Source organism: Schistosoma haematobium, chromosome 6 (assembly GCF_000699445.3).
Source record: "Schistosoma haematobium chromosome 6, whole genome shotgun sequence".
NCBI classification, from domain to species: Eukaryota; Metazoa; Platyhelminthes; class Trematoda; order Strigeidida; family Schistosomatidae; genus Schistosoma; species Schistosoma haematobium.
Genome location: NC_067201.1, coordinates 15,509,202 through 15,532,885, shown reverse-complemented (window position 1 = coordinate 15,532,885; position 23,684 = coordinate 15,509,202). Strand labels below are relative to the sequence as shown.

Genomic DNA, 23,684 nt, shown 5'->3' with positions numbered 1-23,684 from the left:
AAAGGATACTAACTCCCTTGAGCGTGTCCAGCGTGTGGGAACGAAATTAGTGAAGGGTTTTTCTAGACTCCCTTACGATGAGCGCTTAAAACGCCTAAATCTTTTCCCCTTGTCGTATCGTAGGACACGAGGTGACCTTATACTGGTATTTCGTATCTTTAATTATGGTTTGGGTGTTAATATGTCTTATCTTTTTGCTCCCTCCAGTACTAATAATCTCCGAGGTCATAGCAAGAAGGTTCATAAACCACGATCTAATAAACTTAAAGTGGGGTCCCGTTTTTCTCATCGAGTAGTCAATGATTGGAACGCCTTACCCGAACAAGTGGTATCAGCCCCATCAGTGAATACTTTCAAGGAAAAGCTGGACCTTCACTGGAAAGCAATGTGTCAGGATTAACACAGGTTCATCAACCTACTATCCTTATTACTGAAGACTGAATTACTTGAATTCTCTACCAAAACGCGTTATATCGGTATATTCTGTTCATACATTCAAAGCGTATTTAGATCTTCACAGTACTACAAATCCCAAGGATTATTATAGGTCGACTGACCTATCTTCGCTACTGAAGACTGAGACAAAGTTGTAAGGGGACATAAGAAAATCTATTAATAAATTTCATTTTATGACTAATATCAAACTTTTAGTCTAATTCTTTACGACAATCAATACTGAATGGTAAAGTCTTATGACAATACATTGGCCAATATACTTATTCTGCGTCAGACGTTACGTGATCACATCTACGTATTTAGTACTCTGTTTGAATTTGTACGCGTACAGTTTGTGAACATGAACCTAAGCGAGATAGGAAATGTGAGCGATACGAACGGGACCATTACAAACCTGGAGTTCAATCTAGATTCCATGATTACTAATTCAGCACTGTTTCTCCTGGCTATAGTACCTATTTATATAGGTTCTTTCCGTTCAATAACTAGTAAGAAGTCAACTGATGAGATAGAAGTTGTATCAGGTAAAGATGCAGCACTGTTTCCATTTCTCGCCAGTGCTGCACTTTTCGGGATTTACGTCGTCTTTAAGGTTTGTCAGTGTATATAGTTCTACTATGTTAAAGTTCATTCCTATTCAGTACATCAACTCCGTTATGAAGTTATATTTCTCTTTTATGGGTGCTTGTGCAATATCCCGGTTCCTGTCGTAAGTACTTATTCTGCTAACTGTATGTGTAGACCCATCTTTCGCCCGTATATGCCGGGTTGTGTAAGAAATATGCGGTTCAAGTTTGAGTTTTCAAGAAGTTTAGAGAACTCAGATGGTTCCGAATCTCAATGGAACTTATTGAGTAGGTAGCCATGATTGTCTACATCTTACCTGATAGACAACTATGATTTTTCAGTTGAGTCGAAGGATTTCATAGGCACTGGCATCGGTATTTTGCTTGGCACTTGGTACTACTTTTCAGGAGTAAGTCAAAATAAATAGCTTTATTAGGTAGCATTGGATTGCGAACAATTTTATTGCAGTGACAGTTGCTATTTTGGCCATCGAATTCATAAGGTTAAATAAGTTCGTAAATGGCATATTACTTCTTTGCGGGCTGTTCGTATATGATATATTTTGGGTAAGTTAGATTTCGTGCTATACTTTAAGTCCAGGTGTTTGGAACTGGTGTCATGATGGCTGTCGCAAAAAACCTAGATATTCCAATCAAAGGTAAGTAGTCTTATATCTTTCGTCAAACACAGATCTGTATTTCCTGAGGTTTATTACTACGTTTTACTTGATACCATTTTATTGTATCACTAATGAATCCTGAGTATAATGTCGTTTCGTTAATTTGCCATTAAGACTAAACTAGTTCATTTAATGAAGGTAATCACATTGCTGAGATTGTTGTATTTAACTAGTTAATATTGTAGTAATTAAACCAAGTAATTACACTTGAAAAGTTTCAAGGTAACCTTAGCAAATTTCCAAGTTTTCCATTTGATCACTTTTATTGATACACCAAATGAGTTGTAAAGTGCAATAGTCGTTTGTATGCAATTTTTTGCAGATGACTATCAGTAAGTTTACTGGAATCAACTTAGTATATGCTTGTACGTTGGCAAGCTTTCAATAATAATTGTTGGTAATTTTCCCGTTACCAATTAATTATTTATTTATTCAAACACATAGAAATTGGTTCAAGAAGGGACCAAATAGATATGCACCACACAAGTCATTTGGTTTGTGTGTGGGCTGTGATACTGCCCGGGTGCCCAGATCGATGGCCTCCAAATGCCCTGGTACGACCGAGGGTGGGGAGAGTCAGTTCTCCCTCTCCATGTGCTTTCACATGGCCGCGCGTATACAGCCACTGTCAAGGAAGTCCTACTCACAGCCTTCTTGTGACGGGGGTGTTGTTTATGAAACTGATAGGACAAAAAGCGAATGTCCGGCGCTCTAACCAAGTTGGTGGATATAGAGGATCCACCTAACGAAGTTGGAAAACCCTGGTTCCAAACCAATGGTGCACATGGACTCCTGGATCCTAGGGAAACAAATGGCGTATGAACCAATTATTGGCTACCGGCTACCATGAGACTGCATCTCCTTACGTTGCTCCTTGTGAATCAAACATTTAGGTCGAAGGCTCCGAGTGTGGCCCCTTAAGAAAACCATCTGCTTCGATCTGAACACCCGGGCAGTATCACAGTCCATACACAAATCAAATGACTTATGTGGTGCATACCTATTCAGCGCCTCTTTATACCAATACTTATTTGTGTTCAAATAAAATAATAAATAATCACTCATCGTCTTCAGAATCCCATTTTTAGAAAACCTGTATATCTCTGATTTTTATTAGTTAGGTTTCTCACCCAGAAGTCTAATCAACTTGAGCGGACGCTGAGTTTGTGGTATTAGTATTCTACTAAGAAAATTAGGGATGTCCATGTGTTTCATGTGTTTCGGAAGTAACAATGCTTTAAAACTGAACCATTTTAACTTTTTTATAAAAAGTTAGGGATGGTTGAATGTTTAACTATTATATCAACCGCAATGGATAGAATATCCTACTGGATCTGAAAGTTCTTTTATTTCTCGCTTACGCAATCTGTAGTCAAGCGTTGACCTAGTGGTTGATGGATTCGTAGGTATCTTATAGCATATGTGTAGTACACTTAACGAATGAGCAATAATATTGTTAACCTACACTGCCTGTAGCGATTGGGTTGTCACACCTACCGAGTTACTGTCTACTGCATTTTGGTATCAAACTTCAAATACTAGAAGTGATTCAACCATATACTCTTGTCTGAAGACCTATTGCTAGTGTGCCAAATCCTCGACTCCCCGAATTGGTCATCTGGATCTCAACCCTTCACTTTTTATGTAAATATATGTTTACTTGCACCTGGTTGCATCGTTATCGTAGCTTAACCGTAAGAAATTACTCTGGAAATAATGTAACCATGATATGTGTGTGGGTTTCATAATAAATACATCTGAGGTTGCCCATCTATTCATGTTTATCCACTAACTATTAAAAACAGTAGTAGCTTAAGTACAAACATTTAGTGTTCCGCCTTCCTAGAAGTTAGGACTGCCTTGCATGCAAGCATTTCTATAATATTAGGATGGTTATTTTGTTAACATCAAGTAAGCTATATCGCTAATTATTTATAGTCTATTTTCGTTCATTTAAACATTGTGATAAAATGTTGAATGTTGTTACCTTATCTTTTTAGTTACTTTTCCGCGTGATTTTCTTTCACATGGATTATTCGGCAAACAGTTAGCCTTGCTTGGTCTTGGTGATATAGTTGTTCCAGGAATATTTATCGCCATGCTTCTTAGGTTCGATACAAAGTAAGCTAGTTGCCATCTTTGCAATCATACAAGAACTCTCAAAATATGTCTTTTCAAATTGAGTGCATTTTGGCTCTGTTTTGTATATTCCTTTGTCCATAAAGCTTTGTTAGTTAATAAGGGTGCAAGTGTAATGACAGCGATGCTGCCTACCAAATGGAGGGGCGGGGTTAGAAAATGTCGACCCTAAAATTGCGCACCTCGCTTTATCGCACGGATATCCGTCTTCGGTGGTAAGATCGTGTGTGACCGACCTCAAACACTTGTCCCTTGGGCACTGCGGACACGCCCTCAGGTCACTAAGATAACCTCTAACCCGATTTCCTTTTCATGTACCTCCAGAAGAACCCTTGCACGGTGTGGGCAACCAAGAAGTGATAACTGCCCTCATACCTCTAACAGCACTCAAGATCACTGTATTCATAATCAATCACTCTCTTCAATTCCCATTATTCCTTCTACATCGACTTTCAACACTAAACTTCCTCTTTTGTCCTCCTCCTCAAGTGTCATCATAGCCAACGATTCTAGTGCGCGAAATGCTCCCAGGTCTATTGAAACCTCGCTCCAAACTACACATTGTAGCCATAGATGTACACACTGTGTCAAATTGACCAACAGGCTTCCTTGGCTAAAACCCCAGAATCTCGTACCATTGATGTTTGTTGTGTCTCTAAAACACACGTACAGGATCCTAGTGTGGTCATTCACTTGACTTCACCTCGCCAAAACGGACAGCCAACGAGATACACCCTCCATGTATCTGGCGACTCGATGGCTAGTTCTCGTGGACTGGTATATGTAGGCATAGCACTTAGTACGAGGGCAGAACAAGCACTGTTAGAGTGGATCCCCGTTGACAGTCGTCTATGTACTTCTCGGCTAGACGGCTTCGTAAGGACTCGAAAGGATAGGGACACACATCATTACCTTTTCATCGTTTCTTCCTACGCTCTCACTGACTGCAGCTGGGATGAAGTGAAATATGATTTATAACATCTAAAATAATAGCCTCAATAATTATCGGACGCATAACTAACACTCGTGATCTGCAAACACGAGAAAATCAGGCTGGCTTCAGACCTGGTCGTGGCTGCACCGACCACATATCCACCGTTCGCCAGATTTTAGAACACAGGCATGCTTATTTATTTATTTATTTGAACACATAAATATTGGTACAAGAGGGCACCAAATACATATGCGCCACACAAAACAATGAGAATGTGAAAGGAAAAAAAGAAGGTAAGGACCGCAAAAAAAAAGAAGGACAATAACAACCAGATTAGTGTAAGGTAGTGTAACGATAATAATAACAACAATAATAATAATAATTATGAGGGGAAACGGAAAGGTACAACCGGAAATCTTTCAGTTGGGGAAGATACAACAACTTTTCATGAAGAAAGCAAACGAAGATTACAGCGGGATCGCCACTGGCTTCTATTCTGAACCATATCTGATAACGTCTCTAGCCACTGCGTCGCATCATCTCTCGGACCCCAACCAGGGAGTCGTGAAGGACCAACACAAGCCAGCCCCTTGCAGCTTTCTTTCATACCCCGACACCATGTCATACACTGACCACCTCTCAGCTTTTTCCAACCAGTCCCAGTGTCGGCAAATAATGCCCGACGTGGAATTCTCTGGGACGACATTCGTAGAACATGTCCAAGCCACTGAAGTCGGTGTTTCAAGATGGTGACACCAGTTGGATTATCGTCTCTGCGCCCAAACACACGATGCCGAACCTCTGCATTACTAACATGGTGTTGCCACTGGATGTCAGCAATCCTTCGGAGACAAACGATGATCAAACACGGAGAGTCGTCTAACATCCTCAACTCGGAGAGGCCAGGTTTCACAAGCATAGAGCAGAACTGCTCTCCCCGATGCGTTGTAGATCCGACCTTTTACAGCCAGACTAACATCACGAAGACGCCAAAGATGGCCCAGATTGGCATAAGCCGCTCTGGCTTTCACTATACGTGCATTGACCTCATCACTCACGCCACCGCCAGCACTTATGCAGCTACCTAGATATACGAACTTCTCGACTACTTCTATCTGCTCACCATCCAGGGTGAGTACAGGATTAGAATACTGCCAGTCTTGTAGAAGTACTTTGCACTTCGAAGGTGCAAAGCACATATCGTACCTACGGACACTGATTGCCAACTGATTAAGTGCGGATTGCATGGCTTGGGCATTATCGCACAGTAAGACAATATCATCCGCATACTAAAGGTCGAGAAGTCTTTCTCCAGGCAACAGATCCACACCGCCATTACTTACATCCATCAGAACTGTTTCCAGAATGTCATCGATGGCAAAGTTGAAGAGGAATGGTGAGATTGGGCAACCCTGTCTGACCTGACTGCTTGAATGGAGCAGTGGAGAAAGGTGGTTGTATGCCCCCACTCTGCCTGAGGTGTTTGTGTATAGGGATTTTAGGTTGCTAATAAACTTCTCAGGCACACCCTTCTTCAGTAGAGAATCCCAGAGAACAGACCTATCCAACGAATCGAAGACAGCCCTGATGTCAAGAAACACTACGATTGTTGGCCTTTGAAAAGTATGGCGGTGTTCTAACAGTTGGCGGAGGGTGAAGATATGAGCAATACATCCTCGACCAGGACGAAGTCTAGCCTGCTCCTCGTGAGTCAATCTCCCTCGGGTTTTGAACAACCTACGAAGTATGACGGAAGCCAATAGCTTGGATGCAATCGGAAGTCGACTTATCCCCCGATAGTTGTTACAGAAACGACGTGAACCCTTTTTATAGATAGGAACAACTATTAACTCATTCCATGACGTTGGAACACTCTCTAGCTCCCAGACCTTTGTAAACAACTTCGTCAGTTCCTTAGTCAGAAAGTCACCACCATCTTTAAAAAGAGCCGGAGGTAAGTCATCTGGGCCAGGTGATTTGTGGCGTTTCAATAGTTGGAGTTCCTTGCGCACTTCCGCCTCATTTGGTGGATCAGTCGTCACAGGTCATGGAGGGTAGGACAGTCTGACCGATGTCGCCCGAGCAGCTGGACAGTTAAACTGCCCTTCGAAGAATTCTACCCATCGTCCAAGACGTCGATGGATGTTAGTGATTGGCATCCCGTCATCCTCACAGATTGTTTCGCTCACACTAGACTCTTAATGCCAGTGGCTCGGATGAGTTGAAAGAGCTTTCGGCAGTTACCAGATGCAGCTGCTGCTTCCAGCTCATTAGCACGCTCTGACCACCAGGCTTCTCGGTCCTTACGCAAGCTTTACCCAATTTCATTACGTAAACATCCTTCGTTTGTGGTCAAACTCACGGTCACCCGGAGTAGACCAACGGGCGTCGATGAGTTGTAAGGAGCCTGAAGAAACCCGACGTTTATAAGCGGAACGTTTCACGGAGCCGTAAGCGGCTTTTGATGGCGTCATGAAGTTGCAACCAATACTCATCTATACTTTTCGGTGGAATGGTAACTAGCCTAGAAACTAGCTCGGTTCGATACTTACTAGCAACAGAAGTTGCATGCTTATCGGAGTCCGATACAGGAACTTCTAGACTACTTCTCTCTGTTTACTGCAGGTTCAAGCTCCTGCTAGACTTATAAAATTACTTTGCACTTAGAAGGTGCAAAACACATGCCATACCTATGGACATTAATTGCGGATTGCATGGCTCGGGTATCATCGCACAGTAATACTGCAATGTCATTTCTGAAATTATTATAGACACCCGTCTTTCTGTAGTTCAGAGATTTTTTACGCTTGTCGCTATTGATGGGGTCATTTTCCTTTTAAAATTATTCTTCATTTAAACTCACTAATTAGGTGCAAACATTAATTCTCTACTGTTTTTCCCACAGACTTGGACGCAATAATAGTCATGCTTACTTCTACTCCGGATACGCAGCCTATATCGTTGCTATCATAATGACTTTCGTAATGATGCATGTATTCAAACACGCTCAGGTGAGCGAACAGTTTTTCAGTTTTCGTTTCAGAGTAAAGTTTCTCACATTTGTTCTACGTAATAAACAAAAAAGCTATTGTAATGTTTACCCTGAATATGTTTTCGGTCAGAGGGATTGTCAAACTATTCAAAGTAATATCCTGGCATGAAAAGTATTTACATGTATATCATTCAATCCCTTACGCAAGCTTTGTCCGGCTAGTACTACGATATTTGTCGGACGCACTTTCCGAAGAACAGTTAACTGGTGGTAAAATTCACGATTGATGGAAGGTTAGAATTTCAATGACGGTAAAGAGTCGAATATTTCAATGTGAAAAATTAGTTCGAACATAGAGTATCCTAAATTTATTCTCCGTGTTTTCAAAGTTTTCAGATATTGATTAGGATTACGTGTTTATGATTGTACATATAATGCAAGATAAATAATACAAAACGAGTTAAGAAAAGCAATCATAGGTGATTTGACAGGTTATATGACAAATATTCAGTTAGTATTTATGCAATACATATAAAGTAGATGTAATAAATGGAGAAAACGCATCTTAAGGTTCACTAGTATAAAGGCTATGTTAGACTCAATAATGGTCACAAGTCTACGGTTTGTGAACGTCAATATGTGTACTAGATTCTACTTTGTGACTGACTAATTGACTTCAGTACCATCCATTTTATCTGAATAATTTCACCAAAAATTTAAATTACTGTTAAACTTTTCCGTAGTATTATCATCATTCACTGAAAAGATTCATTGATTGTTATGATCCACTTCAGGATTCTATTTCCTGTAGAATAAGTAGTATGTATTGTTTTTATCCTATTCCATCATGTTTTGTTCGTAGCAGGGGATTTATTTTTTAGGAAATATTAGCCTTAATATCCAGTTATTCTAGCTTCCTTATTTCAAAATTATTCCACACTTTCTGTTTGCAGATTTCTATTGGAGTAAAACTTCTGTTATATAAATAACTATGTTTACTGCCTTTTCATTAATCTAGCCGGCTTTACTTTACCTGGTACCTGCTTGTTTGGGTGCACCATTGCTTATGGCTTTAGTGAAAAATGATCTTAGTGCAATGTTCAAGTGAGTTCCTGTTCTGATGTTTTTTCCTAGCAGACAAACCTTTCAACTTTTTTTCACATTGTCAATACATTCCAATCTATAATCTAACTATTGTAAAAAAATTATATAAGCTTCTCATTGGAAATGATTTAACAAGACTGACCTATCGTATATTGTAATATTATTTTTGTTTGATAGATGCACATAGTCATACAACGGTGTAGGCTACTTATGTTGACAGATATAAGTAGTATATAGCAGCAGTCGGAAGTAAAATGCCTGCCAGTAGAAGATTGAATTGAAGAGAACATGAAGGGAAACGGAGAGCAATTGTGATTACAACAGGATTAGAGGGATAATGGAGTGTAGAAAGGATAACGCAAAGAAGATGTGCAAATGATGTATTTCACATTCTACTAAGCCACTGTGTAATTTTGCATCAAACAATAAATTGGTTTCCCCAACATGAGTTCTCGTTCACTGCAGTAATGTGTAGCCACTTGTCTAGGAAATGTTGGTGAGCAAAAAAGATAAAATGTGAATGTATTTGACACTAAATTCAAAATATTTCAAGGTATATCTTCTGGTGTCTTTACTTCCTAATTTTAAACATTATACCTATGTAGCGAAAGTAAAAATAAATGAATAATTAGTGCATTTAATGAATGTTAGTTTTAGGAACTTGATTGCATTGACTTTTATTCACAATGGAATAATGTTCTGTTATCACTGATAATAACTCTGTCATCTCTATACAGATAGCAAACTTAATTGATTTATCTACACAATTTATGCACAATATACTGCTTAAAAATGTAAAATATTAAGTCATTAATATCGGCTAATTAAGCAGGCACGTAATACAAGTTAATAAGTAATCTGATGATGATGTTTGTGTATATGTGACTATCACCATATGCACAAGATATTTATTTGTTCTAGCAAAAACCAAGCTAAGGTCATCAGTTGTTAAACCATAAATCTAATTATACATTTCCAAAAATCGATATAGTGGGATGATTGAAATGCTCGTTTTCTGACAACTAAATTTAGTAAGATATTTTCTACATTTTTGTCTTAATCTTCTCGTTGGTTTGTTTAAATCGTTGCTTACTTCATCTTATTTTAACGTGAGGAACTGCTACACCTCGGAAGTGTATTTACATAACCTAAGTTCTTTTTTGTATACATGTGTCAGAACTACCTGAATTAAGTACTAAGTAGGAATTATCTCTAAAGCTGTTATTTTTTAATAATTAGTATGAATAACCACGCAAGTTAGATTAAATCATCATCGAAACCTCAGTTGTTAACAATGTAGATCCTGGAACAAATATGCATTGGTCTAAGATGCCATATCACGTTAACACATTGAGATGAAATTAACACGAGGATACAATATGTAATAATTTAGTAGTAAACATAACGAGAAGGATTAAGCATTAATAATATTCGGGACAAAAGGCAATAGTATGTAAGAAGGGATACTAAAACTTGAGATCGAAAAGATGAAAAGTAAATGCACGCTAACGTATGCTAAGCCAAATCACCCGATTTCTGATCGACATATATTTATGAGGCATAATCCATAAGATGTATAGTCATCAACTCTAATTGGATTATATTATTATTTTCAAAATATGGTAGACTAGTTTATTCAATTTTTTTCTAGCTATGAAGATGAACCGGAAGCTGAGAAGAAAATTCAGGAGGCTGATGTGTCAAACAAATCTAAGAAAAGTAAATAACAATATCAACCTTTGGGGCGGGGGCAATTGACCGATTTTATCATCTTAATCTGTCCATATATAACTTATGTACACAAATATATTTATTTCTAGTGTTAAGTATGTAACGTTTGTGCTACGTGCTGACTCTTTGTTTTGTTTTCTGTAAAATAATGTTGTTGGCGAAAAACCCTAACATAACTTGTTCGTTTGACATTTGTTTTAACCTTGTCGCTTTGCTAATAAAGCTGTTACGCTGTCTGTTTATTTTGTGACATCAATATCCAAAGTCTAAACATAAAAAGTGAAATAACAAAATATGTGAACATTATTGGCAAGCAATCAAGGTTACTTCTTCAGATCACCATTTTCATTTTATGAATACATATTTAAAATAATATCCTGATTGTTTTGACAGTGCTAATAATAAATTCCGTTCTAAATTATACTTTGCTTTAAATGCCGATGTATTTGTATAATTGGTGGCAACTGACATTTTAGCGCATTGCATTTTATGTCCATAAGTCGAAATAAAATTGGGGACCACAGATTAGTTACTGAAGTAATGATACGTTGTCTATGCAAATTCTCGGTGAACTTCCGACGAAACCATTATACCTGATACGGCATGAGAATCTCCTTGAAGTTTATGTTTAAATGTGAAATGTTAAGTAGATATTACTCGGTAGATCTCTTTCTTTCCATTTAATTAGGCACGGGTATCTTAAACTTTCTAGAATTCTTATTGGATACACCATGCTTTGATTACTTAAGCCACGAAGCCTAGTGAGGTAAGTCTATTTTCAAACATCTTACAATTAAGAAATAGACTGGTGTGTGCTAGCGTAAATCTTCCTATGTAACAACTCATTGGATTATTTGCTTCGAAACGTAGGTACAAGGATTAAATTGTTAATGTTAAAGAGCTGCAAGTAAGATTTTTTGTCTTTGGATTTGACGAAACTGTATGACTACACTTAATTGTACGACGGTTCACTCGACAAGTAGGTATTAGTAACAAGATGTATTAACAAAAAAACAGTGGAAAGGTGTTATTCACAATATTAATAATCCAGTATGTGATACATCCGTTTGTCTGTTTTCACTGACTGACCAGCTACAACTCATATTGTCCAGGTACACCAATAGTCTGAATTAATTCATGTCCTGGTATTCTGGTCAGTTTACAGTTCCTTATCCTATTCAAACTTGTATTCAAGCAGAATAGAGGCTGGTAGTAAATTCTTGTTCCCATTTCCAACTCGCTTTGTATGTCAGGATTTGTAGTAGTTTAACGCACAAAGTAAGTACGTAACACCAGATAGTTTGGCATTATAATTTGTCAGAAATGAAATCTCATCTTGCTCCCGGGGATATTTGTGTTTACTCATTCTATACTGTAGGCGAGTGATAAAGACAGTCTCATTACTTGTTTCCCGATAGCAATTTCAACTCCTGAGGATAATTCGTTTATGCTTCAAGGATAATACCTTCTAACTGACTGGTTTCAAACAGTACTCTACGTCGTACAACAACTACCATATTGTTAGCAACCAGTTTATTTTGAGGAAGGGTGTACTTCTTCCAATTGATGTGCTAATGGGTTATAATTACAAGACACTAACTTGGTGTTTCTCATGTGCCGCATGACATAAACGCAAACTATGTAGACCTTTTGAGTTCTGTTTTGGCACCTAGGCAATACCTAATCCACACTAATCAGAATCGAAAAGAATTACCTTCGCTTCAGTTCGCGTTCTCACAAATTGTATTTACAATTATTTGGTAACACTAGTTTATATCACTTGTTAGTTCCCTTTTATTCCCATTTTGTCTATCCCTTTAATTTTCAACTCATACAGCAGGGCACCTATGTTGCGAGTCCTGTCCTATCTAGATTTCCTTAGGTCATTGTTTGGTTGAAAGTTGAATACAACCAACGATGATTCTTAATCAGTCTTTCTAAAACACATTATTCATTCAAACTGGACTCTTCCAACGTTCGGACACCAATGTAGGTTGGACAACAGATAGGGTGGCTATGTCTTTAGAAAGTCTTAACATGGACGTCTGTTGCCTATCCGTATCCAAGACTCTAGTGAAGTACCACAAGTTCACTCTCCATTTGTCGCTTCGAAAAGGTCGTTTCAAGTATGTACTTAAAAGGACTCTGTGGAATCTTGATGAGTTTTAACACCAACTAAGTGTTGTTCAACAGAAAAAGAGTTCGACAGATATTGTAGTGTCAACCAGGAACTTTGAGTGCATAAGTAGGGTGTTTAAAAGAAGAAAGTCGTTTAGGTGGCCGATAGGGACTCGGTCGCAGATCAAATAACGACAATTGACTACTTCAACTTTGCACAGATTGCCTGTTTCTGGTTAGCACAAACTTTCGGCAGTCATCGCCGACGTGCGACTTGGTGTCCTCCATCTGTCTCAAACCTGGACGTCGCGATCAGCTATTGCTGGCATGGCCGTGTACAAGACTACCGCTCCTTTTGGAGTACCTATCTGGATTCTCATCATGCCCTTGTTTGCGCCAATCTTATCTTACGTTTCAGTGGCCAACGAATTCATCGTCCTAAACGGATTGATATCAGTAAACCGATTGCAGCTTCTGTTGCAATTAAATATCAAACCGAGTTAGGTTCAAGGCTGGCCATCAATCCACCGAAAAGTATAGATGAGCACTGGCTACATTTACATGACGCCATGGAAATGGCGAATATAGTCGCCTGCAGCTTCACGAAGCTTCCCACTTATAAGCGCTGGGTTTATACAGACTCTTTACAACTCATTGAGATACGTCGGCCTACTCCCGCTAACCGCAAATTTTACGATAAACGTAGATTACTACGTAATGAAATGCGAGCTCATCAATACCCGAGCTAGTGCTTTCCATGAACCAATGTTATAGCGTGACAAGTGCATAGGTTGATACCACGACGTTTAAATGGAATTTACGAGTGTGTTGTATAAGAAGTCCAATAACGTGGGATACAAAAAGCTCTGACAACAATGGTGTTCAGAAATGTTCGGTCTTCCACTTAACAGACATTCAACTTTTAAATGTACTTAAGGAACACGTAACAAAGAAAAATATTCCGGATCTCAGAATACAGTTATGTCCGTTGGCAAGAAGATCTATAAACTAGCAATCAATGCAGCTCCTAAAGAGAGAAGAGCAAAATCGGAATACCAAGATAGATTACCTCTTGAAAAGATTAACTGAAATAAAAAAGCAATGCCATTATCATCAGGATACTGGATTCAATGCTGTAAGTAATCAGTTTGTCGAAGACGGCCAGTTGTCGGCAGAACAGACTTCAACGTATCGTAAGGGCAGAATCAGATCAGAGATAAATTTTGGTCCTACTCATTGCCTTCTCGTGGCGGGGGTGTTGTTTACGAAAATGAGAGGACGAAAAGCGAATGTCCGGCGCTTTAACCGGATCCCAAACCAATGGTGCACAAGGGCTCCAGTATCCTGCAGGAACAAATGGCGTATGAACCAGTCGTTGGTCACCGGCTCCCATGGGACTGCATCTCCTTACGATGCTCCACTGCCTTGTGGGTTAGACCTTTAGGTCAAAGGCTCGGGGTGTGGCCCCCTAAGATAACCACCTGCTTCGGTCTGGGCACCCGGGCAGTATCGCAGCCCACATACAATTATGGTGAACTCCCTATATCTATGGAAACTACTTTTCTCGCTTCGAATAACATTCAAATGATTATTATTACTATTATTATTTACCACACTATTCACCCTCTTTTATACTTATACAGCGGCTCGTCTTTGGTGGAAATTCGACTGTATCTAAACGTTCTCGAGTCACTGTCCGGCTGAAAATTGTATGTTACCACTGAATATGAGTACTGAAGCAGTTTTCCTGAAACCACATGCACCATTCAAACTGGCTGCCTTCAACGTTCGCACACTTATGTAGGTTGGACAACAGATAGGGCTGGCCATGTCTTTGGAAAGTCTTAATATCGATGTCTGCTGCCTATCCGAGACCAGTATTCAAGACTCTGGTGAAGTACTAAAAATTCACTCTCTATCTGTCGCTTCGAAAAGCTTGTTTTATGTGCGCTTATCCGGGGACCCTGTGGCATCTTCGTCTGGTCTTGCTGGCGTTAGTGTCGCACTGAGCGCTAAAGCTGAGACAGCACTAATCGATTGGATCCCCATTAACAGTCGGTTATGTGCTGTTAGATTAGAAAGTTCCATCAAAGTGAGAAATCGGCGTGTGAAACGATGTCTTTTCGTCATCTCCGCCTATGCCCCGACAGATTGCAGCCCGGATGCAATCAAGGATGAGTTTTACCACCAGTTATCTGTTCTTCTCCAGAAAGTGCGTTCGACAGATATTGTAGTACTAGCCGGAGACTTAGATGCTCAGGTCGGGCGTCTAGGTACAGAAGAGAGTCGTTTAGGTGGCCGATGAGGACTCGTTGGTCGCAGGTCAGATAACGGGGGCCGTCTACTGCAACTGTGCACAGACCACAACCTGTTTCTGGCTAGCACCAACTTTCAGCACAGTCATCGCCGATGTGCCACCTGGCGTCCTCCCTCTGTATCTCAAGCCTGGACTCAGATTGATCACATCGCGATCAGCTACCGCTGGCGTGGTTGTGTACAATACTGTCGCTCCTTTTGGAGTACCTATCTGGACTCTGACCATGCTTTGGTCTGCGCCAATCTTACCTCACTTTTCGGTGGACAACGAAGTGACCGCCAACAACGGATTGATGTTAGCAAGCTGGTTGCAACTTCTGTTGCTAGTAAGTATCGAACCGAGCTAGTTTCTAGGCTAGTTACCATTCCACCGAAAAGTATAGATGAGTATTGGTTGCAACTTCATGACGCCATCAAAAGCCGCTTGCGGCTCCGTGAAACGTTCCGCTTATAAACGTCGGGTTTCTTCAGGCTCCTTACAACTCATCGACGCCCGTTGGTCTACTCCGGGTGACCGTGAGTTTGACCACAAACGAAGGATGTTTACGTAATGAAATTGGGTAAAGCTTGCGTAAGGACCGAGAAGCCTGGTGGTCAGAGCGTGCTAATGAGCTGGAAGCAGCAGCTGCATCTGGTAACTGCCGAAAGCTCTTTCAACTCATCCGAGCCACTGGCATTAAGAGTCTAGTGTGAGCGAAACAATCTGTGAGGATGACGGGATGCCAATCACTAACATCCATCGACGTCTTGGACGATGGGTAGAATTCTTCGAAGGGCAGTTTAACTGTCCAGCTGCTCGGGCGACATCGGTCAGACTGTCCTACCCTCCATGACCTGTGACGACTGATCCACCAAATGAGGCGGAAGTGCGCAAGGAACTCCAACTATTGAAACGCCACAAATCACCTGGCCCAGATGACTTACCTCCGGCTCTTTTTAAAGATGGTGGTGACTTTCTGACTAAGGAACTGACGAAGTTGTTTACAAAGGTCTGGGAGCTAGAGAGTGTTCCAACGTCATGGAATGAGTTAATAGTTGTTCCTATCTATAAAAAGGGTTCACGTCGTTTCTGTAACAACTATCGGGGGATAAGTCGACTTCCGATTGCATCCAAGCTATTGGCTTCCGTCATACTTCGTAGGTTGTTCAAAACCCGAGGGAGATTGACTCACGAGGAGCAGGCTAGACTTCGTCCTGGTCGAGGATGTATTGCTCATATCTTCACCCTCCGCCAACTGTTAGAACACCGCCATACTTTTCAAAGGCCAACAATCGTAGTGTTTCTTGACATCAGGGCTGTCTTCGATTCGTTGGATAGGTCTGTTCTCTGGGATTCTCTACTGAAGAAGGGTGTGCCTGAGAAGTTTATTAGCAACCTAAAATCCCTATACACAAACACCTCAGGCAGAGTGGGGGCATACAACCACCTTTCTCCACTGCTCCATTCAAGCAGTCAGGTCAGACAGGGTTGCCCAATCTCACCATTCCTCTTCAACTTTGCCATCGATGACATTCTGGAAACAGTTCTGATGGATGTAAGTAATGGCGGTGTGGATCTGTTGCCTGGAGAAAGACTTCTCGACCTTTAGTATGCGGATGATATTGTCTTACTGTGCGATAATGCCCAAGCCATGCAATCCGCACTTAATCAGTTGGCAATCAGTGTCCGTAGGTACGATATGTGCTTTGCACCTTCGAAGTGCAAAGTACTTCTACAAGACTGGCAGTATTCTAATCCTGTACTCACCCTGGATGGTGAGCAGATAGAAGTAGTCGAGAAGTTCGTATATCTAGGTAGCTGCATAAGTGCTGGCGGTGGCGTGAGTGATGAGGTCAATGCACGTATAGTGAAAGCCAGAGCGGCTTATGCCAATCTGGGCCATCTTTGGCGTCTTCGTGATGTTAGTCTGGCTGTAAAAGGTCGGATCTACAACGCATCGGGGAGAGCAGTTCTGCTCTATGCTTGTGAAACCTGGCCTCTCCGAGTTGAGGATGTTAGACGACTCTCCGTGTTTGATCATCGTTTGTCTCCGAAGGATTGCTGACATCCAGTGGCAACACCATGTTAGTAATGCAGAGGTTCGGCATCGTGTGTTTGGGCGCAGAGACGATAATCCAACTGGTGTCACCATCTTGAAACACCGACTTCAGTGGCTTGGACATGTTCTACGAATGTCGTCCCAGAGAATTCCACGTCGGGCATTATTTGCCGACACTGGGACTGGTTGGAAAAAGCTGAGAGGTGGTCAGTGTATGACATGGTGTCGGGGTATGAAAGAAAGCTGCAAGGGGCTGGCTTGTGTTGGTCCTTCACGACTCCCTGGTTGGGGTCCGAGAGATGATGCGACGCAGTGGCTAGAGACGTTATCAGATATGGTTCAGAATAGAAGCCAGTGGCGATCCTGCTGTAATCTTCGTTTGCTTTCTTCATGAAAAGTTGTTGTATCTTCCCCAACTGAAAGATTTCCGGTTGTACCTTTCCGTTTCCCCCCATTATTATTATTACACCACCGTACACTAATCTGTTCGTTATTGTTCTTCTTTTCCTTTAAGCTCCTTACCCCTTTTCTCTTCCCATTCTCATTGTTTTGTGTGACGCATATATATTGGCGCTCTCTTGTACCAATATTTATGTGTTCAAATAAAATAATAAAATAAAACGTTCAACTTAAACAGGACTGTCGGCACTTTTCCTAGAAAATCTTGTTAAACCTAGCTGAGATCCTATTTCATAGAAGTAGAATGTGTAGAACAGTTAGTTGCCATTTGGAGAAGGCAAGAACTTCTTCTTGTCTTAGCCAATCCCAGTTTCCATTGTGAAGTCAAGGGTATATTCCTCAAGAAATATAGTAGTAGAAGGTATCAAATGACATAAGACTATAATATGGTCACCAAGCCGAATAATGTTGCGTCACCCACCGTAAAGACATAGTCACCTGTAGACTAACAGCATCCAGGACTTGAAAACCACCGTACACTCGTGCAGTAGCTGAGAAAGGTTTAAGAACCTATTGGATAAAATGTAAATCCTATAGTTGTCGAGATATCTCCTATACTAGTCCTTTTCTAAATACACATCAGGAGAGGTGATCCAAAGAACGGAAATCAAACTTGTCTCAAGAACTTTGAAGCATTTGCATGACGCTTAGTCAGTAACAACGTAGAACTTCGTACGTACGTACATCAGTTCGAGTTGCCACACCACATTAGCACAGAGATGCAGTGGTCGATCCAAATCCTGTAGTGGTAGAGGTAATAAGAGTATAGGCAGTAATCGGGAAAATTAGTGTTTGGAGATGTTATTTGAAGAGTATAATACAGTGTAATAAATTTGGAAAGAGGAAAGAAGAGACAAAAAGAATTCAGAAGATTAGAATTTGGGAGAACACAAAGAGTGGATGCACCTGCGCCATTGCAAACGATTTTGAGCCATGTCATTCAGGGTCTCTAACCATCGGTTGCTATTATCTCGTGGTCCCCAACCAGGTAGTCTACACCTACCAACATGACTCAGTCCACTTGTCAGTAACTTCATGGACTTGTGCCATGTTTTGGTCTGGCCGCCCCTAGCTTTCTTCCAACCTACTCCTATACCACTGAACATAGCACGTCGAGGCAGTCGGTCGTTGCGCATACGTAAGACATGTCCCAGCCATCTCAACTGATGAAGTTTCACTACGTCATCAATTGATTTGCCATCCTTACCTAGTACCCGTTTCCTGACAACTGTGTTACTTACTCGATAGTCCCAGGATATACGAGCAATATTTCGAAGACACCTATGATCAAATACTAGTAACCTACGAATATCCTCTACTCTTACCGGCCATGTTTCACTGCCATAAAGAAGGACGGAGTGAACTGCTGCGCAGTAAACCCGTCCTTTGGTTGATAGACGGATATCTCGCCTACGTCATAAATGATGCAAGTTGGCAAAAGCTAGTCGAGCCTTCTGTATCCGTGCTGAGATTTCGTCACACACCAGACCACAAGGGCTGATGAGACTTCCAAGATAAGTGAAGCGATCGACACGCTCAATTACTTCACTCCCTATCATTAGTTCGGGTGTCAATGCGACCCAATCCTGAAGCAACATTTTACATTTCGAGGGGGAGAATCGCATCCCGAACATGCCTGCATTGTTGCTTAGAGTGGTCAGAAGACTCTGCATTTTGTCAGCGTCTTCACCAAATAAAACTATGTCATCAGCATATTCTAAGTCAACAAGTGAACCTCGCGGTAGAAGTTCAACCCCTGGAAATCTAGACGAGGAAAGTGTTATCTCTAAAAGTACGTCGACGATAAAGTTGAACAAGAATGGAGAGAGTGGACAGCCCTGACGAACACCACTTGAGGTAATCAATTCTGATGACAGTTCGCCATAAGCTCTCACTCTACCAGTTGTGTTCGAGTAGAGAGCCTTTATAAGGTTAATGTACTTCTTTAGTACTCCTTTCACTGACAAACACTGCCATAGAACCTTACGATCAACAGAGTCGAATGCTGCCTTAAGGCCGAGAAATACCATCATTGTGGGGCATCTGAATGTGTGTCTGTGTTCTAGAGCCTGACGTAGTGTGAATATCTGATCTATACAACCACGTCCAGGTCGGAAACCAGCCTGATTTTCTCTAGTCTGCTCTTTACGAGCTTTAGTTAGGCGTCGAAGTATTATTGAAGCTAATATTTTAGATACTATATTTGTCAAACTGATTCCTCTGTGATTGTCACAAGAGTACTTTTGTCCTTTCTTAAAAACTGGCACAATCAGTGATTGAGGCCAGTCAGATGGGATTACGTCCAGTTCCCAAATTCTACCTAAGACCTCAGTTAATCTCACTGCTAATACTGAACCACCATCCTTAAAAATCTCAGGAGTAAACCTGTCAGGGCCTGTTGCTCTCCCTCGCTTCAGATTTCCTGTAGCTTTCTCAACTTCGTAAAGAGTCGGAGGACTTATATTAACTTGACATTCAGGTCAACTGGAGATCGTGGGAAACCGAAGTGTGGCTAAAGGCCAGTTGAACTGATCCCTAAAGTGTTCTGCCCATGGATCCAATCTCCTGGATTGAGAATGTATAATATGTCCATCTTTCTCTGAGTGTTTCGCTAACAGTCGGTTTCCTAATACCGGTTTCCTTAACAAGTCTGAACAATTGTCTGCTATTACCTATTGCCGCTGCCTTTTCCATCTCTCTTGCTTTCGCTACCCACCACTGTTCACGATCATTGCGTAGACTTCTTGTCAGCTTGCGCTTAAGCTGACTCCACTCCTCATTATGTTCAGAGTCAGGTGGAATGAGTTTCCGAGCATCTATCAGTGCGATAGATGCTGCTGAGATCCAGTGTTTCTCCCTAACCTTACGGGTTACCGTACTAGCAGACATCACTGCTGTTTCCACAGCTTTTCGGATATCATTCCATGCTGCATCGGGGTGGGCATCACCTATATGGCTGCCTAACTGTTTTTCTAGTTGTTCCTGAAATATACTCTTAGCTTGACTATCATTAAGTAGGCCCCTAAGAGGTTTCCTTGCAGCGTCTTTCCTACGTCCAGTAAGACGCGTTTGCATGACGCTAAATTAATGTGAACAAATTAATCACCCCTAACACATAAAACGAACATATGCGAGTACACAATTTAAGTCCACATGCTCAGAACTAACTGAGACGACTTTCTATCAGAAGGCAGATCTTTGCGCATCAGTAAATTTTATTCTAAATTAGCGCATGGAGAAACATTCCATTATTAAGAAAAATGAAGTCGGCAGCTAGTACTAACGATATCCTTTATTCAATCAATTGTTCCATGACTCAACCAGTGAAAAAATACACACCTAATACGACTTCTAGAAATTATACGATTTTTAAACATGGGAAGTCATCTAATTCACATGACTAAATGTTTTCAGGTTTATATAGAGGCTGGTGAAATTCAGAAAATACTTTCTGCAATCACAGTTTGTAATATCAAAACTCCTTACGAGGAAAATTAGTGTAAATCACAAATATTGAAGTGCTTTTTGTTAGAGTAATATTACTAATAATGATCAAGTAACTAAAAGAAAAATATCCACTGGACAAAAATTGATACACAACTAGTAAGACAGAATAAAACTCAAGATCAGTACATCTTGGAAATATGTGTGACCAAAGTCACAGGTAATTTGATATTAACTACTACATCAATTCAGTTTTTTGCATGGTAAATTAATAAAGATTTGCATATGCAGATATATCCCAAATCCAAGTAAAAAGAGAAACTAGGGTTCCCTGATTATTGAGCTTGATGTTTTCTACTTAGAGCGTTCATAACTGAAAAGTTTTAAAGGACTGAAACAACTTACTGAGCGATTCTTGCTAGTTGATATAATCCAGTTAGAGCAACAAAGGCGTTTACACTGAGAAGGTTGTAATTTTTTGGGATAATAACCATAGAATACCGAGACCATATGAGACCTGTTGCTGCAAGCGCTGTGCTTTGGTATAAACTGACGTTCTGGACTGGTCGGTTAATATCTGCTAAACCAGCTATAACAAGAAGCTTTAATTAACTAGTAATTTGTGGATTGTCGTTAACCAACCCATTTGAAAGTAGGCGCCCAGAAAAATATGGTTTTAGGTCCCGCAGGATGATCCCATAAAGGTTTGATTCGAGCAGGAACCTTTTTATCAACGGCTGAAATTACCGCCCGATAGACTGCCGACATCTGTCCGATAATTTACGCGGCAAGATTTTGTAATCTGTGTGTCCTTGATCTGTGGTTATTCTAAACAATCAAGCTTCATCTTTAATATTTCATATACCTGGGATTATATAGCATAAACGATTGGAAAATTCGAGCTCCATTTTGAGGGTTAACTTACTGTTCCAAGTCTTCGCTAACATTCATTGGGTTAATGTACAGACTCTACTGAACTTCAGATTTGATTCAAATTTGTATAGTAAGGACAAAAGGCCTACGGCCTATGTTATTCTTTTTCTAGTATGCTTCCGTGAGTGTTCAGTCTTCTCTTGAAAGAGTCAATTGAAGGTGCGGACACCACTGCTTCAGGCAGCAGGTTCCAAGTATTGATGACTCGGTGTGAAAACCTGTATGCCACGGGTATTTTACTCGTTCTTGGCTTTTCTAATCACCTGCTATATCCTCTGAGATGTCCCGATCTAGTGGGAAGAAAAAGAGAGAATAAGTTAGGTCCGAAATCATTTCTCAATATTCTGTACATCAAAATTATATCTCCCCTTAGTCTGCGATAGAACAGAGTAAAGAGGTCCGGTTTTTCAAGCCACTCTTTGTATGATAAGCCCCGGAGTTCCGGAATTGCATGGATAGCTGCTCTCTGTACTTCTTTTAGTATGTCCGAATCACCTTTTAAACAGGGGCTTGCAGCCTGAACGCAGTTCTCTAACTTAGTTCTCACTAAGGATGTGTATACTGTGGTGAACATGGTAGTATCTAACTTAGTGGATGTCCTTTTTAAAGCCCAGAGGGTTCGAAACCCCTTGGCTGCGACCTCCCGGCAATGGGCCGTCGTCTTAAGAACATTACTCACTGTCACCCGTAGATCCTTATGAGACCGGACTATGGGTAATGACACATCCCCTATGTTGTATGTACTAACCTTTGAATCCCCCAAGTGCATGTAAACACACTTTTCGGCGTTGATAGGCATCAACCACTCTTCAGACCAGTTAATCATATTATTTAAGTCTGCCTGAAGAGCAAATGCGTCTTTGTCTCCAGTTATTACTCACCAAATTTTTACATCGTCAGCGTATAATAACATTGGAGACTGTACTATACTTGTAAGATCATTAACGTACATTATAAAAAGTAAAGGACCTAGGACGGAACCTTGGGGTACTCCACTAAGTACTGGTCTCCAGATGGAGCACTTGGAATTTATTCTTACTTTTTGCCTACGACCTACTAGGAAATCCTTAATCCATTTTAAAAGAGGTCCGGCAATACCAAGGTTTGCCAACTTCAATAGCAGTCTATTAGTTGGCACCTTGTCAAAAGCCTTACTGAAGTCTATGTAGACAACATCCACTGAGTTTCCGTTGTCTAGCGCATTAATCCAGAACTCCCTAGCTATAAGGAGGTTCGTTGTACAGGATAGACCCTTTCTAAAACCATGTTGTGCCATGTTCAGCAAGTTATTGGTTTCCATAAATGCTGTTATGGTCCGTTTGATTATTCTTTCCAGTACTTTAATTACAACACTGGTGAGGCTTACGGGTCTGTAGTTCAATGGAACTTGTCTTGGACCTGTTTTATGTATGGGAGTGACGATTGCGTCCTTCCAGTCCATAGGTAACACACCTTGGTCAAGTGACATATTGAATATCACAGTTAGTGGGGCCGCGATATATTGGGCAAAATGTCTCAAGATTTTGGGATGTAGTTCATCTGGTCCTGTTGACTTCTCCATGTTTAGGGTGCTAAGAGCCTTAAGCACATCGTTTTGGTCGAAGTCCACGGTGAGCAGCTGGTTTGTTGACTCTGTATTTGGGTCTGGTTCTTTGTCTAGAGGAAGTTCCTGAGTGAAAACTGCCCCAAAATAGTCAACCATAGCCTCTGCTTTTTCCTGATCTTTCTCTATCATTTCAGATTCACTCCCTTCTTTAATTAGGTTGGAAATCC

At 40.7% G+C, this 23,684-nt stretch overlaps 2 protein-coding genes across 3 annotated transcripts; one reads left to right on the top strand and one right to left on the bottom strand.

Annotated features, from left to right (window-relative positions):
- Window positions 1-520: 520 nt before the first annotated feature.
- HM13 (Minor histocompatibility antigen H13) lies at window positions 521-10,598 on the top strand (the record flags this gene model as incomplete). The annotated part of the gene is made up of 10 exons (XM_035731906.2): window positions 521-1,048; window positions 1,083-1,165; window positions 1,198-1,310; window positions 1,347-1,432; window positions 1,464-1,589; window positions 1,624-1,681; window positions 3,703-3,823; window positions 7,681-7,786; window positions 8,786-8,871; window positions 10,523-10,598. The coding sequence occupies exons 1-10, from the start codon at window positions 680-682 to the stop codon at window positions 10,596-10,598; spliced, it is 1,224 nt and encodes a 407-aa protein (XP_035589663.1). The 5' UTR covers window positions 521-679.
- On the bottom strand, window positions 9,237-21,890 carry MPC2_1 (Mitochondrial pyruvate carrier 2). 2 transcript variants are annotated; one of them, XM_051216941.1, is made up of 3 exons: window positions 21,621-21,775; window positions 21,384-21,580; window positions 9,237-9,354 (listed from the first exon to the last, which is right to left on the bottom strand). In XM_051216941.1, the coding sequence occupies exons 1-3, from the start codon at window positions 21,744-21,746 to the stop codon at window positions 9,267-9,269; spliced, it is 411 nt and encodes a 136-aa protein (XP_051065574.1). In that variant the 5' UTR covers window positions 21,747-21,775; the 3' UTR covers window positions 9,237-9,266. The 2 variants fall into 2 exon arrangements, with proteins under 2 accessions (XP_051065574.1, XP_051065573.1); XM_051216940.1 differs by lacking the exon at window positions 9,237-9,354 and adding an exon at window positions 20,517-21,351 and having other exon boundaries at window positions 21,621-21,890.
- Window positions 21,891-23,684: the final 1,794 nt, after the last annotated feature.

Coding starts and splice junctions, on each gene's coding strand:
- MPC2_1 (XM_051216941.1), bottom strand. CDS start 21,746: ATGTCGGCAGTCTATCGGGCGGTAATTTCAGCCGTTGATAAAAAGGTT. Junction 21,581..21,620: donor GGGCGCCTACTTTCAAATGG/GTTGGTTAACGA, acceptor AGTTAATTAAAG/CTTCTTGTTATAGCTGGTTT. Junction 9,355..21,383: donor CAACTAGCAAGAATCGCTCA/GTAAGTTGTTTC, acceptor AACATTTCCTAG/ACAAGTGGCTACACATTACT.